This window comes from Pan paniscus, chromosome 5 (genome assembly GCF_029289425.2).
Source record: "Pan paniscus chromosome 5, NHGRI_mPanPan1-v2.0_pri, whole genome shotgun sequence".
Lineage (NCBI taxonomy): Eukaryota > Metazoa > Chordata > Mammalia > Primates > Hominidae > Pan > Pan paniscus.
In genome coordinates, this window is record NC_073254.2 from 48,112,670 (window position 1) to 48,131,685 (window position 19,016).

The 19,016-nt window shown below is 51.2% G+C and overlaps 1 protein-coding gene across 7 annotated transcripts in view; it reads left to right on the plus strand.

Annotated features, from left to right (window-relative positions):
* Window positions 1-19,016, plus strand: part of ITPR3 (inositol 1,4,5-trisphosphate receptor type 3) — a 75,260-nt gene that overhangs the window by 12,435 nt on the left and 43,809 nt on the right. For 4 of the 7 annotated variants that reach the window (XM_003808557.4, XM_008960621.5, XM_055113479.2 and 1 more), the window contains exon 2: window positions 6,676-6,746. In XM_003808557.4, the coding sequence (XP_003808605.3) occupies window positions 6,676-6,746 (71 nt within the window). Of the gene's footprint in view, window positions 1-6,675; window positions 6,747-13,252; window positions 13,345-13,514; window positions 18,086-18,668; window positions 18,790-19,016 lie in introns of those variants that run through there. The other 3 variants (XM_063604833.1, XM_063604834.1, XM_063604835.1) reach the window with 3 other exon arrangements.

Here is a 19,016-nt window from a genome sequence, read left to right on the forward strand (position 1 = left end):
CCCGGAGCTCGCGGGCCGGGCCAGGCTGGGGGCGGGGCGGGCGCGGGGCGGGGCCGGGCCGGCCCGGGGCGGGGCCAGGGAGGCCAGACCTACGCTCTCCGGAGCCGCGCAGACCCAGAACCGCTCCCACCACGCAGCGATGGGGAGGTCGCGGCCTCGCCCGGTGAGGCTCCCTCTCCATGCAAACTTGCCTAACTTGTGTCCCGGCCCTCGGACCTCCCTCTGGCCCCAGGTCTCCCGACAGGCCATCTGATAAGAGCTTTCTTGCTTATCTATTAATGACTTCACGCGACGCTCCCTCCCGTCCCCTCCTGCTCCCCTGTCGCCGGAGATCACCTTCATGGGATCCCGTAGGCCTAATGAGTATGCACAGAGACACAGGTGAGGGGAGCTTGGGGGCACGGTGGGACCCTGCAAACATCTGCCCAGGGCCACCTTCTTTATCTCACACACCAGGTGGGGGCTGCGCTCAACTTCTGGAGAATAAAACAAGGAAGGCAAGGTGGCAAGGTGCCACCTCTTGGAGGTTCTTGGGGGACACAGAATGGAGCCTAGCATTCCCAGATGATGCCTGTTTTGCTGGTCCTGGCGGACCCGGGAGAAAATGCCCAAGGTCCCATCTCCTGCCTCCCAAGTCCTCACTCCTGGCCGACCCTCCCTGCTTTCCGTAGCCCTGCCCAGGGCTTGCTTCTCTGCTCCAGTCCCTTCCACAGACCGTTGTCGTCTGCTCAGCTGCACATCTGGGATGTTTTCCTTCCCAACCTTGTTTGAATTCCCCTCCGGAATCCGTGCTCCCCTTCTGACCGGTCCCTCCCTTCTCTAAGTGGCTTCTGTTTGCACTCCTTGCTTTGTGGACTGCTGGGCACTGGCATGGGGAGGGGCTGAGCTGGAGAGGCGGGGCTTCAGAAGCTGTGCCAGCGTGGGCTCGGACAAATGGACATCCACCTAATGACCAGGTGGGCTTGTCCAGAGGGGTGAGGAAAAACACTTTGGCCCCCAAATTTGCATGTCTTTCCTGCATGTGTGACCCAGACAAGGAGTTCCCAGGAGAGGCGTGGAGGGGTCAGGGATGAGGATGAGTTTTTTCCTCAGACAGGGACCCTCTGAGGAGGGGGACTCTGCGGCCTCTTCCTCTTTCCCCCGCTACAAGGCCCTGTGTACCGGTCAAGATGGGGGCTGTGGGGACTGCCGCCAGCCTCTCTTCAGCTGCACAACCTCCATGCTGCCCTGCGGCTCCATCACCCCAGTCAATGCTTTCTTTCTCTCACCATCAAAATTCATCCATCCTGTGTCCCCTCCCTTCAGGGCTTTGCTAAGAGACAACCAGCTAATCTGATTCACTAATATCTTACAGAAAATTCTATGAATTATTCAAGGCTCTGAGCAGTTCCTGCTTCTCCCACACCTTCTCTGATTGGTCAAGCAGTGACCTCTCCCTTCCCTGAATTCGGACGAAACCCACGGCTGGTACCACCAGTCGGCTCTGATACATATTCTTTATATTATTTATCTTCTGAGTATGTGATTTGTCTTCCCAATGAGATTTTAAACTACCTGAGGCGGGGACCTTGTCTTTTGCTTCTTGTGTACTTTACTGCACAGCTAGTAAAACGAATTAATTAACTCAGTATGTATTTTGTGTGTCCCCTCTCTGCACCAGGCAGTGGTTTGGGTGCTGAGGATACGGCAGGGAGCAAAACAGACAAGTCTGTGCCCTCACGGCACTTAACATTCCATGGGGTCAGGCTAAGGGATAGTAAACAAAATAAGTAAACTAGCTAGCCAACCAGGTGGTGATAAAGGCTGTAGATAACAATTACACAGGGAGGTGCATACTGAGTGTGGCAGGAAGCAGTTTGCAATTTTTAATAAAAATGGGAGAGAGGGTCTCCAGTCTCCATGGGAACAGGCTTGTTTGAGCCCAGATCTGAAGGAGGTGAGGATCCTGGAGGTAGAGGGTTCTGGGCAGAGGAAGGAGCCAGTGCCCACTCCCCTGGGGGATTGAGGAGCCTGGAGGGGGCTCCAGGGCTGGAGCAGAGGGGTGAGGGGAAGGGGGATGGGGAGGAGATGCGATCAGAGAGGTGAGGGGGTGGACCACGTGGGTCTTTCAGGCCATGTAAGTTCTTTGGTTTTATTCTGAGATGGGTGGTTCTGGCGAGTTCTGAGTGGAGTGCTGGCCTGATTTGACTTACCTTTTAAAGGGATCCCCTGGCCGGGTTCGGTGGCTCACGCCTGGAATCCCAGCACTTTGGGAGGCCGATGCAGGTGGATCACCTGAGGTCAGGAGATAGAGACCAGCCTGGCCAACGTGGTGAAACCCTGTCTCTACAAAAAAAAAAAAAAAAAAAAATTAGCTGGGCATGGTGGCAGGCACCTGTAATCCCAGCTACTTGGGAGGCTGAGGCAGGAGAATTGCTTGAACCTTGGAGGCAGAGGTTGCAGTGAGCCAAGATCATGCCACTGCACTCCAGCCCGGGTGACAGAGTAAGACTCTGTCTCAAAAAAATAAAAAATTAAAGGGATCCCCCTGCTTCTGTGTGGGAAATAGGCTGAAGGGAGTGAAGGGGGAACCCAGGAGACCAGTGAGGAGGTAGTTACTGAAATCCAGGTGAGAGCTGGTGGGAGCCTGGACAATGTGGTGGTGAGAGTGACAAGAAGAGGTCCAATTCTGTACCTGATTGTGTATTTTGAAGATGCAGCCCACAGGATTTCCTGACAGGTTAGGTGTGAGGTGTGAGTGGAAGGGAGGAGCCAAGGATAGGTCCAAGGTTTTTGGACCAAGCAGTTGGAAGGATGGAGTTGCCATCGACTGAGATGGGGAGGACCTCTGGAGGAGCATGTTCCGGTGGGAGGCCAGGAGCTCAGCTTGCACAGGCTGAGTTTGCAATGCCTGTGGACACCCAAGCAGAGATGCCGAGTAGGCAGTTAGATCTCCGAGGCTGGAGTTCATGGGAGGTGAATGTGGGAGTTCTCAGTGAAGGTATTGGAGGTGCTTTTAAGTTCATGAGTGTGGTCAAGATGCCCAACGACGTGAGTGCAGATGGAGAAGGGAAGAGGGCCAGGGACTAAGCAGGTGCTGGAGGCCGGGAGAGAAAAGGAGACAGAGGACCCTCTGCCGTCCCGTCATTCTGCAGTCCTGCACAGCGCCTGCTCTGACGCCGGGCTGCCTGGCTTCAAAACCTGGTTCTGTGGATTGTTTAACATCTCTATACCCTGGTTTCTCTGCCTGCAAAATGGAAATAACAAAGTAGAATTAGAAACTTAAATAACAATATATGAAAACATGAGGCAGTTCTCCAGTACTCTGGGGACACCACCTGGATGTCCTGCAGTTCAATTCAATTCTGACACTATCTGCCTGGAGTCAGTGTCAGATCCCACAGGTGGAAAGCTCAGTCCCCCAAGACTAACATCACCTCAGATGCCAGTTGCAAGTCCGGGCTTCTGGTGCTTCTGACCAAACAGCCATAAATCTGGGGTTCCCACAACTCCCTCTTTATGTTTAATAATTTGCTAGAATGGCTCACAGAACTCAGAAAAACAGCCAGATGGAAGAGATTAATATGGAGCAGGAGATACAGAGCTTCCAGGCCCTCTCCAGGGGTGACCCCCTCCCAGTACCCACATGTGTTCACCAGCCCAGCTCTCTGAACCTGGTTTTTTGTTTGCTTGTTTGTTTGTTTTTTTTAACGGAGTCCCGCTCTTTTGCCCAGGCTGGAGTGCAATGGCTCGATCTCAGCACACTGCAACCTCTGCCTCTAGGGTTCAAGCGATTCTCCTGCCTCAGCCTCCTGAGTAGCTGGGGTTAGAGGCGTGTGCCACTACACCCAGCGATTTTTTTTTTTTTTTTAGACGGAGTTTTGCTCTGTTGCCCAGGCTGGAGTGCAGTGACTCGATCTCGGCTCACTGCAACTCTGTCTCCCGGGTTCAAGCGATTCTCTTGCCTCAGCCTCCCGAGTAGCTGGGGTTACAAGAGTGCATGTGCCACCACACCTGGCTAATTTTTTCTTTCTTTCTTTTTTTTTTTTTTTTTTTAGTAGAGATGGAGTTTCGCCATGTTGGCCAGGTTGGTCTCAAACTCCTGACCTCAGGTGATTAGCCTGCCTCGGCCTCCCAAAGTGCTAGGATTACAGGTGTGAGCCACTGGCGCCTGGCCCCTTTTGGGTTTTTACAGAGGCTGCCTTACCTAGGCACGTTTTTGTTTTGTTTTGTTTTGTTTTTGTTGAGACGAAGTCTTGCTCTTTCGCCCAGGCTGAAGTGCAGTGGCGTGATCTCGGCTCACCACAACCTCTGCCTCCTGGGTTCAAGCGATTCTTCTGCCTCAGCTTCCTGTGTAGCTGGGATTACAGGCGTGCACCGCCACGCCCAGCTAATTTTTGTATTTTTAGTAGAGATGAGGTTTCACCATGTTGGTCAGGCGGGTCTCAAACTCCTGACTTAATGATCCACCCGCCTCAGCCTCCCAAAGTGCAGGGATTACAGGCATGAGCCACCGCGTCCATCCACATAGGCATGATTGATTAAACCATTGGCCATTGGTGGTCAACCTAACCTTCAGCGGCTCTCTCCTTCCAGGAGGAGGTCATGACGGGGGTGGGGCTGAAAATGGGAACCCTCAAATTACACGGTTATTTCCCGGCAGCCCCATCCTCAGGGGCTTTCCAAAAGTCACCTCATTAACATAAAACCAGGTGTGGTTGAAAGAGGATTGGAATGAACAAAATTCATGCCATTTCATCTTTATTGCTTCCGATCTATTTCAGGAACTGCATACAAAAATCTAAACATTGTAACTCGTCTTGCCTTTATCACTTAGGAAGTTACAAGGGCTTTAAGAGCTCTGGCCAGGAGCCGGGATGAAGACCAAATATATATTTCTTATTATATCATTAACACTTTGCATTGTGCAAGGTGTTAATCATTACAAAGAAAACACACAGGGGCTCCGTTCTCAAGGAACTCACAGTGTAGACACAGCAAGTCAAGAAGTGGGGAGAGACACTGCCAGGACCAGGCGCCGGAACATGAAGGAGGGAGGCCCGCAGGGGCTGGCCAAGGAAGGCTTTGTAGAGTAGGAAAGCAGAGCTGAGGGTGGAAGGATGGAGTTTTGCTAGGCCTGTGGCTTCATGGGGCCAGAGTGGAGTGAGTATTAAGGCACTGCAGGCTGCCAGGACTGCCTCTGGAGAGATGAGAGCTCCAGGGACCTTGGGATCAACTGGAGGTTTAGTAGAGTTGGGGCAAGGAATGAGGCTAGCTAGGGAGTAGGTAGAGGTCAGATCACAAAAGACCTTGTTAGACTGGGCGTGGTGACTCATACCTGTAATCCCAGCACTTTGGGAGGCTGAGGCAGGTGGATCACGAGGTCAGGAGTTTGAGACCAGCCTGGCCAAGATGGTGAAACCCAGTCTTTACTAAAAATACAAAAATTAGCCAGGCGTGGTGGTGGGTGCCTGTAATCCAAGCTACTCAGGAGGCTGAGGCAGGAGAATTGCTTGAACCCGGGGGGCGGAGGTTGCAGTGAGTCGAGATTGCGCCACTGCACTCCAGTCTGGTCGACAGAGTGAGACTCTGTCTCAAAAAAAAAAAAACAGAAAAGACCTTGTTAACCAACCCAGGGAGAGGAGGTACAGAAGGAGCATGGGCTTTGAAATCAGCTCTGTGGGTTTAGGCAAGTTATTTAATATTCAGATTCGGTTTTCTCCTCAGTAAAATGGCACTAAAAACAAGCCCCTTGCTGGCAAGTTGGTGAGAATTCAGAGGTAACAGGCATGGGAGTGTTGAGACAGAGTTGGCCTTTGACACGGTGGGTGATCAGCATCACTTTATCTTAGAGGCTGGAGTGGCATTGACAAATTTTAAATGCAGGAAGGGTGGCTGGATGGGTAGATGGGTGGATGGGTGGATGGATGGGTGCATGGGTGGGTGGATGAATAGATGCATGATTGGGGGCTGGGTAGATGGATGGGTGGAGGGATGAGTGGATGGGTGGATAGATGGATGGGTAAATGAATGCCCTCAAGAGATGCAAGATTAATGCCAGCATGGCTATAAGAGGGAAATTGTCCTAGGGTGAACCAAAGAGGAGAATATGAAATGAGGCCTGACTGAGACTGGGAAGGCGTGAGAATCATCGTCCTTCCTTGGAGACCTAAAGACTCATGCTGCTAGTTTGGTGTCTCCTGTGCTTCTCTCATCTGTCTGTCTCTGGTCTCTCTCTGCTTCTGTTTCTTACGCTTTTTGTCTTTCTGACTCTCTGTCTCCCTCCCTTCCTCTCCTCTACGCTTTTGTTTTTCTCCTTCTCTCCTGCCCCCTTCACCCACTGCCCATCCCATCAGGGCAGCAGGGTCTCAGGGCTGGGACAGGAGATACACCTGCAGCATGTGACAGGCCCGACTGGTGGCAGAGTCCCCCCAGGACAGCTGCAGCTCCAGTCAGGGGGCTGGGGTGGGCTGGGTGTGCTTCTGTGTTCTTCCTGGGGTTCTCCCCGCCCCCAAGAGACACCTTGCCTTTCAACGGTGGTGCCAGGAAAGAATGACTTGATGGTGGGGAGCTTGTTAGAGGTGGAGGAATTATCTTAGGGGCTCACTGGTACCCTGGCATCCCCTGCTCTAAGGGAGGGATGCTGTGGGAGATAGGTCTCTTCTCTCCTGCTGACCGAGCTGCTTTGTTCCCCAGGCTGGTGGATGACCGCTGTGTGGTGGAGCCCGCGGCCGGGGACCTGGACAACCCCCCTAAGAAGTTCCGAGGTAAGACCTCCGCTTCCTCTGCCCCCGCCCCTCCCAGGCTGCAGGGTCCTGGACCTGCGACTGAATTTATTCAACTGCATTCAGCCCCAGTGGCTGGATTCGATGTGGCGCTGCCCTGCAGACCTCACTCTGCTGTCAGCGGAATCCCCCTTGGCTTGCACTGCTGCCATCTTGGCACAGACGTGCCATTCCCTTCATTTTCCGGGGCCACACCCCACTTCTCAGGGGCACACCCACTTCTGGCCGGGGGCCCATTCTCCCCCAAAAATCCCCACAGCCACAGGGCTTTCTTTGTCTGTGTGACTGGATGTTTTCTGAGGGAACGGGTGGAAAAGAGAATTGTCTTAGACTTTAGGAGGCCCTGGTGACAGCCCTTCCCTGTGCCTCAGTTCCTCATCTGCATGGTAAGAGATTTGGACCCCATGGTTTCCAGAACTCTTCTGACCCTGGCTGTGTCCTCAGCCCCCTCCTGTGTGTGAGTCCTGCCCTGCAGGAGGCTCTAATAACAAAGCCCCTTGGTGGGAAGTTGGTGAGAATTCACCTTGGGCAAGTGACTTCGTTCACGGGACCTTGTCCTGAGTGGTCAGTGGGCTCCTCGGGCCGCCCAACAGGCTGAGGGCTTTTGTGGGGATTAAACAATATCCTGGCTGTCATTATGCCAAGCCAGGGTGAGGTGCTATTGTTGTGCTTACCTGTGAGGGCTGAGACCGACTGACAGTCAGACAGACAGGTCCTGGGCGTGTTGGGCAGGGTGGGAGCAGGCAGCAACACGCTGGGCCTGCTGCCACCAAGTCTGCCCACATGGCTGCTCCTCTGGGGAGAGCTTAGCTGGGATTGTCCTCGCGGGGGATGCTGGAAGGGGAGCGGGATTTAAGACAATCCGACGGCATCCTTGGCTGGCTGGCTGGCGGGCGGCCGGGGTCCTTGCCCATCACTTGGAACCTGCAGAGGGGCCCCCTGTCTGCAATTCTGTTCCTGCTTCCATCACGGGGCTCTGAGTGAGGGTTTTGGCTGGTGGAGGTCTTAGGTGGGAACTGCCCTGGCCCTGGACGAACCGCACCACCATAAGGCCCCTTCACCCTACACCGTTGGCCCCTGCTGCCTCTCCACCTCATCCTCTCCCCCTTGCCCCCTCCCACTTCCCTGCAACCACACCAGCCTCCCTGCCATTCCTCACAGTCACCAGCCACACTCCCGCCTCCACATCTTTGCTGTTCCCTCTGCCCTGAACGTTCTTTCTCCAAATATCCACGCAGCCCAGATGCTCAGCAGCTTTAGATCTCACATCTTCAGCGAGGCCTTCCCTGACCACTCAATACAAAATTGCACTGCTGGCCCCACCTCCCTTCCCTGCTTTCTTTTTCTCTGTAGCATGAATCTGCTGTGCTCAGTGTATTTTATTTATTTGTGTTTGCCATTTTTATGCCCCACTAGAATGTCAGTTCCACCAGGGGAGGGATTTCTGTGTTTTTGTTGTTGTTGTTTGCTGTTTTACCTGCAGTGTCTGCCACACGGCAGATCCCCGAGCACATTTGAGTAATCAATGCATGCACAGGGCCCCTCCCCAGCGTCCTCTTGCCCTGCCCCTCACTCAGGCCTGGCTGCTCCATGTCCTGTTGTTGTGACCCACCCAGAATTTCCCCAGTGGAGCCCAGCCTCTGTGGGTTTAATGTGCTCACTTGGAGGCACAGGTCTGACCTCGCCTGTCCCAGTTCCCTGAAGGATGGATGGGTAGAGAAAGGAGGCCTGGGCCACTCCTGGAGTCAGAAATGGGAGGGCGTTGAGGCTGCAGATGGAGGGTAGATTGCCGTCTAGTAGGAGGATTTAGTCTAGTTCTTGGAAAGAACTTAGAGACAGAGAGAAAGAGAGAGAGAGGTGAGGGTCCCAAGGGTGGGCTCTGCCAGGACCGGAAGGGGAAGCTTTGCATGTGTGTCGAGGTGTGTGTGGGCAGCTGTGTGGTGTGACAGGCTGGTGACAGGGAGGTGGGTGTGACCAAGGAAGACTTGCCCTAAGCTTCTAGTGGACAGTTTGGGGCCAATTTTTGACAACAACAAAGCCACTTAGCAGAACAAATGCGCCTTTGACTTCTTGCCCTCCTCTGTCCTCATTGCGCCTTCCCTCTCCCTCCTCCCGCAGGCCCCTCATCTCATCTCCATTTTCCCAAAGCCTGTGAATGAGGCCCACCCCAGGATACCTGGGCCACCCCGTGGTCCCATATCCTCGCTGGGTCCATCCAGCAAAGTGATGTGGAAGAGAAAGGTTCAGACTCCATCTCCTTCCCCCTCTTCTCTGCCCCAGCTCCTGGTTCCTTGATGTCTTGGTGAGGTGGGTAGAGGCCCCTCTGGACTCCCTATGGCCCTGTTGGGACCTGAGCGGAGCCAACCTTCTGGAACAGAGCCAGGCCTCCGTACACCCTTTGGCTGGCGAGTACAAGTTGGGGCATTAGAATGTGGGATGAGAGACATGGACTATAGCCTCTTCAGTTTTGACACTGGAGCCCAGAAAAGACAAAGATGGAGCTTGGCCTCAAGCCAGGAGTCCTGGCTTTCACTGTTTCCACTGGCCCTGGAGGGTGGGACCCAGCAAGGGGGTGGGGTTATGGCAGGCGTTTTAGAAGTTGGCTGGTGGTCATCAGAAATGGCCTTGTCCTGAAGACTCCCAGAAGTTCTGCCCCCCACCATCTTGGGGTGAGCCTGGCCATTGCTGGGACTCCCAGCTCCCTGCCCGGCTCCCTGCCAGCCCCCCTTTCACTTGCTGACCCTGGAGGCTGGACTCGCAAAGCCCCCACCACCCCCACCTCGGGAAGGAATCCCTGCATGGCTCCTTGCTTGTGGCTTCAGCTCCAGCCACCTTCGAAGCCACCCTAAGCCCCAACATGTTCAGGGAATTATTTCCAGAGCTGGCAAGGCCCTGGGAAGCCCAGGCTGCTGATGCCCTGGTATGTGTGGCACCCACGCTAGGCCAGCCCTTGAACTCTGCCTGGCTGAGTTTCGGGCTGTGGCTGCCGTGAGTCCCGAGCTGCTGACTGGGCTGAGCCTGGGGCACATTCCCTCTCCTAGCCCTTTTTCCTTCTTTTCCTCCTCCTGTTGGGGCAAGGGACTTGGGTAGCCCTTGTCTCCAGGTCTACCTCAGGGAAGCTCAGAGCCTGCACCCCCAGCCCCAGTGCCCCCAAGACGTGTGTGGGGGCAGGTGCCAGGGAGGAGAGTGATGAGGTGACTGCCCTCCGTTTGCATGACTGGATGCCCCCTTCCCTAGCCTACGCCTCCTCTACCTGTCCATGCTCCAAGCCCGGCTTATTGTTATTGTGATTAAGATATATTTCAAATCTACACGATAGTAAAGAGAAAAATAGGGCTGGGCGCGGTGGCTCATGCCTGTAACTGCAGCACTTGGGAGGCCGAGGCAGTCAGGTCACGAGGTCCAGAGTTTGAGACCAGCCTAGCCAACATGGTGAAACCCTGTCTCTACTAAGAACACAAAAATTAGCCGGGCATGGTGGCATGTGCCTGTAATCCCAGCTACTTGGTAAGCAGAGGCAGAAGAATTGCTTGAACCCAAGAAGCAGAGTTTGCAGTGAGCTGAGATTGTGCCACCGCACTCCAAGCTGGGTGACAGAGCAAGACTCTGTCTCAGGGGAAAAAAAGAAAGAGAAAAGTGACACACACCCCATGCACCCACTGCTGAGCTTTGTCAAATCCTTTTTGCTACGTTTATTTCAGATCTTTTTACTTTTTTTTTTTTTTAAGTAGAGATGGGGTTTCACCTTGTTGTCCAGGCTGGTCTGGAACTCCTGACCTCAGGCAATCCGCCCATCTCAGCCTTCCAAAGTGCTGGGATTACAGGCGTGAGCCACTGCGCCTGGCCCAGATCTTTTTACTTTTAAAGAATATAGCTGTAGCCGAAGCCCCCTACATCTTCCTCCCTTCCCCTTCCTCTCCTGCCTTCTCCAGAGGTAAACACTTGTCAGAAATTGGTGTGCATCATTCAAGGGCCTGTTTTATTTTTATTTTTTACTCATGCCTAACACAAAGCTTTGACCAGGGGTCTGTTTTAATGCTTTTGCTATTAATGCATAGGGATGTAACTGGGCACAATATAGGTTTTTTTTTTTTTTTTGAGACAGAGTCTCGCTCTGTTGCCCAGGCTGGAGCACAGTGGTGCAATCAAGGCTCACTGCAACATCTCCCTCCTGGGTTCAAGTGTTTCTCCCACCTCAGCCTCCCAAGTATCTGGGATTACAGGTGCGTGCCACCATGCCCAGCTAATTTTTGTATTTTTAGTACAGATGGGGTTTCATCATGTTGGCCAGGCTGGTCTTAAACTCCTGACCTCAGGTGATCCACCCGCCTTGGCCTCCCAAAGTGTTGGGATTACAGGTATGAGCCACTGCACCTGGCTAAGTTTTTATATTTTTTAAATCCCATATATTAAAGGTAGCCTCCTGGACAAATCCTTTTGCACTTTTAAAATTCTATACTGGTTCCTGGCCGGGCATAGTGGCTCACGCCTATAATCCCAGCACTTTGGGAGGCCAAGGCAGGTGGATCACCTGAGGTCAGGAGTTTGAGACCAGCCAGGCCAACATGGTGAAACCCCCGTCTCTACTAAAAATACAAATATTGGCCGGGTGTGGTGGTGGGCACCTGTACTCCCAGCTACTCAGGAGGCTAAGGCAGGAGAATCGCTTGAACCCGGGAGGCGGAGGTTGCAGTGAGCCAAGATCACGCCACTGCACTCCAGCCTGGGTGACACAGGGAGACGCTGTCTCAAACAAACAAACAAAAAATTAATAAAATAAAAATAAATTCAGTACTGTTTTCAAGATTTATCTGAGTTGATACACATGGCTGTAGTTCATGTGTTTAATTGCAATGTTGCATTCCATTGGGCGATAAACTGAATCCCTTCATTGGCACTCCTGTTGATGGACTTTCAGCGCATTTCCAGCTTTTGGCAATTGCCTGCGATACTGCAGTGAGCCTCCTTAGGCTCGTGTGCTCGGGTTCCTCTGGTATGTTCTGAGTGGGGGGATTACTAGGTGAGAGGGATGCGCCTCCATGGCATGAGAAGTGACCCTGTGGCGACTGTGGGGGCAGCTCCCTTCGCTCTGCCCACATCCTTGCCACACTTGGTCTTGTCCCACTTAAATTTCTTCCAGCCTGCTGGGTGTGAAATGGCATCTTACTGTGGTTTTAATTTACATTTCTCTGACTACTAGTGAGGTTGAGCACCTTTTCATAAGTTTTTTGGTCACTAAAAATGTACTCTTTTTTTTTTTCTTTCGTTTTTTGAGATGGAGTCTCACTCTGTCACCCAGGCTGGAGTGCAATGGCATGATCTCAGCTCACCGCAACCTCTGCCTCCTGGATTCAAGCGATTCTTCAGCCTCAGCCTCCTGAGTAGCTGGGATTACAGGCATGTGCCACCACACCTGGCTAATTTTTGTATTTTTAGTAGAGACAGAGTTTCACTATGTTGGTCAGGCTGGTGTCGAACTCCTGACCCCGTGATCCACTCGCCTCGGTCTCCCAAAGTGTTAGGATTACAGGCGTGAGCCACCACGCCTGGCCGAAAATGTACTCTTATTCCTTTTTTTCCTTTTTATAAAAGTAAGACAAATACATGATCTAGGATCCCCCACTCTACCCTGGTCCTCCACTCTGCCCTCCTCACTCAACCTCCTTTCCCCTTCTCCAGGGGCAACCATATAAGAAAATCTAACTAGGTAATTTATTCATTCTGTTAAAACATCAAAACACCATACAAACACAGACTGAGAGTCTGCTCCCACCCTCTTCCCACCCCCCACCCCCTCCACCACTGCCTCTTTAGGTCATCACTGTCTTTAATTGCTTATGTCTCTTCCAGTGTTCCATTCTGCAAATACAAACATATATCCAGATTTTCCCTTTTCTTATAGAAAGATAGCATTCTATATACACTATTCTGTTTTTTTGCTGGTTTCGCTTTATAAATCTTGCTGTAGACAGACCCTTCTGGAGATCTTTCTCTCTGAATATGTAGAAGCTCAAACTTCCTCTCTCTCTCTTTCATTAATTATATTCACTTTAGCCAGGTGTGGTGGCTCATGCCTGTAATCCCAGCAGTTTGGGACACCCAGGTAGGTGGATTGCTTGAGCCTAGGAGTTTGAGACCAGCCTGGGCAACATGGCGAAACCCCGTCCCTACAAAAATACAAAAATTAGCTGGATGTGGTGGCACACCCCTGTAGTCTCAGCTACACAGGAGACTGAGGTGGGAGGATCACATGAGGCCAGGAGGTCAAGTCTGCAGTGAGCCGTGATTGCACCACTGCTTTCCAACCTGGGCGACATAGTGAGATCGTGTCTCAAAAAAAAAGATGAAAAAAAGTATATTCATTTTAGTTGCATATCGTGGACAACCATGAGAAAATAGTCTCCTACAAGTTACATAGTAATTTGTCTTAAACATTAAAAAAGGTTATTTATTTATTTATTAAGACAGGGTCTTGCTTTGTTGCCCAGGTCAGAGTGCAGTGACACCATGGCTCACTGCAACCCTGACCTCCTGGACTCAAGCAATCCTGCCTCACCTTCCAGAGCAGCTGGGACTACAGGTACGTGCCACCATGCTTGGCTAATTTATTTATTTTTTGTAGAGACAGGGTTTCACTGTGTTGCCTAGGCTGGAAAATAAGCGAACTCTTGGACTCAAGCAATCTGCCCGCTTCAACCTACCAAAATATTGGGATTACAGGTGTGAGCCACTGTGCCTGGCAAAAGTCACTTATTTTTAATTGTGGTAAGATTCACATAACAAGGAGTTTCCCATCTTAACCATCGTTAAGCATACAGTTGAGCAGCATTCCGTACATTTTCATTTCTGTGCAACTATTACCACCATCCATCCACAGACCTTTTTTCATCTTGCAAAACTGAAACTCAGTACCCATTAAACAATAACTCCCCATTTCCTCCTCCCCCCAGCCCTTGCAACTACCATTCTACTCTCTGTTTCTATGAATTTGATTACTCTTGGTACCTTATACAAGTGGAATCATGCAGTGTTTGCCCTTTTGTGACTGGCTTATTTCACTTAGCATAATGGGTTCATCCATGTTGCAGCATCTGTCAGAATTTCTCTCTTTCTTATGGCTACATAGCATTCCACACATAGAGTTATGTGGCTCTATTGTAATTTGTTTCAGCAGTCCCCCTGATGGACTCTTGGGCTGTTTCAAGTCTTTTATTATTCCTGTTGGTGCTGCAGCAAAGACCCTCTTCTGTGGTCATTTTATGTAAGAGCAGGTGCGCTCCGACAATGCAAGCCCAGCACTGAGGTTGCTGAGGCAGAGGGCGGGAGCTCAGTGATTGCCACTTGCCCCCCACTGCCGTTGTATCATTTTGCACCCTCACCAGCAATGTAATAAGAGAAAGCAACCCCTTTTAACTCTTTTCATGGTTTCTTCTGCTAGCTACCCCTGTGTCTCCAAATGTTATGATTATTCTATTTCTATTTCTTTTTCTTTTTCTTTTTTTTTGAGACAGAGTCTTGCTCTGTCATCCAGGCTGGAGTGCAGTGGCGCAATCATGGCTCGCTGCAGCCTTGACCTCCCAGGCTCAAGCCATCCTCCCACCTCAGCCTCCTGAGCAGCTGGGATTACAGGTGTGCGTCACCACGCCTGGCTAATTTTTTAATTTTTTGTAGAGATGAGGTCTCACTGTGTTGCCCAGGCTCGTCTCAAATTCCTGGGCTCAAGCAATCCTCTTGCCTTGGTCTCCCAGAGTGTTAGGATTACAGGCATGAGCCACAGTGCCCGGCCACTACTGCTTGATTTACCAATTTTAGAGTATCTGTTGGTGCCCTTCTAAGATAGATGATAATTTAGCTTTCATGACCTGCTTTTCCATTGCCCCCCTCATCCTCCCAACGGCATCCTGTGGCCTGTAGATTCTCTAGGGTCACATTTATAAACCTGAGAGTCTCAGTTACCCTTTTTTTTTCTTCCTCATTCTGTCAATTCCTCCAAGCACTCTGTCCATGTCTCCCTCCCACTACTGCCATGTGTATTTTTCTTCTTTTCTGAGACAGGGTCTGGAGTGCAGTGGCACAATCATGGCTTACTGCAGCCTGGACCTCCAGGGCTCAAGCAATCCTCCCGCCTCAAGCCTCCCAAGTAGCTGGATCACAGGTGCGTGTCAACAGGCCCGGCTAGTTTTTAAATTTTTTTGTAGAAATTGGGGGTCTCACCAAGTTGCCCAGGCTGGTCTTGAACTCCTAGGCTCAGTGATCCTCTTGCCTTGGACTTCCAAAGTACTGGGATTACAGGTGTGAGCCACCACGCCCAGGCTGCCATGTGTATTTTTTTTTTTTTCCAAGACGGAGTCTCGCTCTGTTTCCCAGGCTGGAGTGCAGTGGCGCAATCTCAGCTCACTGCAACCTCTGCCTCCCAGGCAGGTTCAAGCAATTTTCTGCCTCAGCCTCCTGAGTAGCTGAGATTATAGGCTTGCGCCACCATGTCTGGCTAATTTTTTTGTATTTTCAGTAGAGACCGGGTTTCACCATCTTGGCCAGGCTGGTCTTGAACTCCTGACCCCGTGATCCACCTGCCTCAGCCTCCCAAAGTGCTGGGATTACAGGTGTGAGCCATTGCGCCTGGCCTATGCCACATGTATTTTTATTTTTATTTTGTTTTTGTTTTGAGATGGAGTTTCACTCTTGTTGCCCAGGCTGGAATGCAATGGTGCGATCTCGGCTCACTGCAACCTCTGCCTCCCAGTTTCAAGCGATTCTCCTGTCTCAGTCTCCCAAGTAGCTGGGCTTGCAGGTGCCTGCCACCACGGCCAACTAATTTTGTATTTTTGGTAGAGACTGAGTTTCTCCATGTTGGTCAGGCTAGTCTCAAACTCTTGACCTCAGGTGATCCGCCTGCCTTGGCCTCCCAAAATGCTGGGATTATAGGCGTGAGCCACCGCGCCCAACCTATTTTTATTTTTAAGTCATCAGGACTGAATGACCTTTCCATCCTCTTCTGTAACCACAATGACATCTTGGGTGTTTTGTTCTATAGGTTGAGTCTAAACATTGAAGATGATTGGAAGCAGATGCAGGCATTATTTCTTGCAGAGCTTGTACATTACTGCAATCGTATAACTTGCTTTGCTCTCTGTCCTTGACTTGGATCCTCTACTCTGGTGCTTGGTTGAGCAGCAGAACCATGTGGGGTAGAAAGGGAGTGGGGGAGAGGTGCCTTTAAAAATGCATATTCCTAGACCTCACCCCAGACCTGCCAAGATCTGTGGAGGACCTGGGAGTTTGTGTATTTTAAAGCTATCCCCCTTGCCCTGGAATGATGGTATGCAGTGGCAGTGGGCATTTGGAGTGGTAGGCACCTTAGTCAGTATTGGATGAATGTTGACTGACCTTATTTAATAAATGAATAGCCTCTTGCCTGCAGCCTCACCAGCCCTGTGCCCCTTCATCCACAGGTACACACCCCGGGACACACAATCCTTACTTTAGGAAACCTCCCTGGACCCTCCACCTTTTCTCATGGTCTTTGATGCTGCAACTCCTGTGTGGGCCCAGTCTCCTGGCTACCCATCCACCCTCCTTCTCTCTGCCCTTCAGCCCTGTGGTTTAGTGACAGGGAAGGCTCAGGCCCCTTCTGGGGTTCTGACAGGGCTGCCTTTGGGCAAGGAGCACAGCGCAGTAGAAGCATGGGATGTGTATGGCGACGGGCCCCGAGTCTACCCACTTGTTTATTCATTCACTCAGCATCTTCTGGCATGTGTATGTGTGGGCAAGGCTCTGAGGGAGGATCTATGTGAGAGAAAAAGTTGAATCTTACAAGTTCCAGGTATTAAGTTTCCAAGAAAGATACGGAGGAGTCAGGAGGAGCAGGGAGGGCTCTTTTCTGACTTCACTGCTCTCCCGGGGATGCTTCAGGGCAGTGTGTCTCATGCAGGCACAGGCTCTGACCCGCTAGTGGGCTGTGAAGTCACTTGAATGGGCTCAGCCATCATCGACAGAAATGGATAGGATAGAATTGGAATGCATCCACCCTATAAGGGCTGTTATGGTTTCATTAATTCTTTCTTCAGCTCTGGCTATTCTCTGGTTAAATATGTCCAGTGAGTTTTAAATTTTGGTTATTGAAGCTTTTTTTATTTCTAGAAGTTCTACTTGGTTCTTTTTTCAGTCTGCTATGTCATTTTTTTTTATCGTTTTCTGTTCTCTGCAGGGATCTTCAAGCTTTTTTTTTTTTTAATTGATTGAAGCAGAGAAGACATATCTGTTTTACAGGTGATGTCTGCGTCTGAAGTCTCTGCCTGTGTCTGTTTTTAGTGTCTATTTTGTGGGCTTGTTCTCCCTCGCGGTGTCTGGTTCCCAAGGATCCCTGCTTTTCTTTGAGCATATACTGGTTATTGCATTTGAAAAGTCTGGTTTGAGTTGCCGGGCGGGGTGGCTCATGCCTGTAATCCCAGCACTTTGGGAGGCCGAGGCGGGTGGATCACGAGGTCAGGAGATCGAGACCATCCTGGCTAACATGGTGAAACCCTGTCTCTACTGAAAAATACAAAAAATTAGCCGGGCGTGGTGGCACGCGCCTGTAATCCCAGCTACTCAGGAGGCTGAGGCAGGAGAATGGTGTGAACCCGGGAGGCGGAGCTTGCAGTGAGCCGAGATCGCGCCACTGCACTCCAGCCTGGGCGACAGAGTGAGACTCCGTCTCAAAAAAAAAAAAAGAAAAGTCTGGTTTGAGTCTAGGATGAAGGTACCTTCCTCCAGGAAGGCCCTGGTGTTCCTTCTGCCAGACTCCTGAGGGTCTCACCAGTTCAAGCCCACTTGAAGCCCAGCTCGTTTGGGGTTACTTGAACCATCTGGGGGATTCCAACTAGTATCTTTAGCTCCTGACATGAGCTGTTCTACTGTAGGCTCAGCCCTTGTCTGAGACTGTATCCCTATAGGGTCCCGGTCTCCTGTTCACCCCTCACCTTCTGTGGGCCTCGGCATGGACCTCTGATCCTTCCATCTGAAGAAGCTGTCAAAATAAAAGTCCATGCTTCCGGGAATCAGGAAGTCGCCTCAAGGCAAAAGTAGCTGAGTGTTTCTATATCTGTTTTGTTTTCCTTTCTATCTTCTCTTTTTGGTGGGTAATTCTTCACCATCTTGTTGATTCTTTAAGTCTTAGCATAACACACATTTTAAAAATCCTGTTGTTTTAGTTGCTTTCTGTCACCATAGAAGGTCACCATGGTTCTCAGCCCTGTCGGACCTGGAGCCTGGTACCATGACCAGGGACAGGGAGTCCTCATGCCGTTTTAAGCAGTGGTGATCTAAGTTTTATTTCTTAGGTGAGTCAAGGTTGGAAAAGCTTGAGACCCCTGCTCTAGGGGCTGTACCTGTCCCTTTCTGCCTTTTCTCCTGTCTGGACTAGGGTTCGAAGGGGCTGGTGGGCCATGTGGAGACCAAGTAGCTGACAATCCCCAGGACCTGTGGGCTCAGACACAGGGCCCTGCACCTCTCAGCCCTTCCGGTCTCAGCTCAGCACCTCCCTTGCCTGGCCCCTCTTTCCTGCATGAGCTCCCTGCCCCTGCCAGGAGGAACCTCTGTCCTGTTTCTAGATGTGCCATATCCTCTCCCACCTCCTGCTCTTTCCTCCAGTTGTGTGTCTCATAACCTCTTCCTACCTCCAAGGCTAAATCAAACCCTACCTCCTTATACAGGAGGAAGTAATTTCTGGGTTGATGTATGCATCCGGCAGATTCATGCTGAGCCAACAGGTTAGGGGCTGGAGAAACAGTGATGAGCTTAACCAGGCCCTGCCAGCCTGCCCACCCTGAGTCTGGTGAGGGTAGCAAAAAACATAAAGTGGAATTGATAAATAATATAATCTATCCATATCCATATTTTTATTTTTTATTTTTTGGGACGAAGTCTTGCTCTGTCACCCAGGCTGGAGTGCAGTGGTGTGATCTCAGCTCACTGCAGCCTCCGCCCCCGACCCCCGGTTCAAGTGATTCTCCTGCCTCAGCCTCCTGAGTAGCTGGGATTACAGGTGCGTGCCACCATGCCAGACTAATTTTTGTATTTTTAGTAGAGATGGGGTTTCACCATGTTGGTCAGGCTGGTCTCGAACTCCTGACCTCGTGATCTGCCCGCCTTGGCCTCCCCAAGTGCTGGGATTACAGGCATGAGCCACCGTGCCTGGCCTATATATCCATATTTATATAATGCAAAATGGTGGCGGTCTAGAGCCAGGGTCTGAGTGAGCCTGGAGCCAGG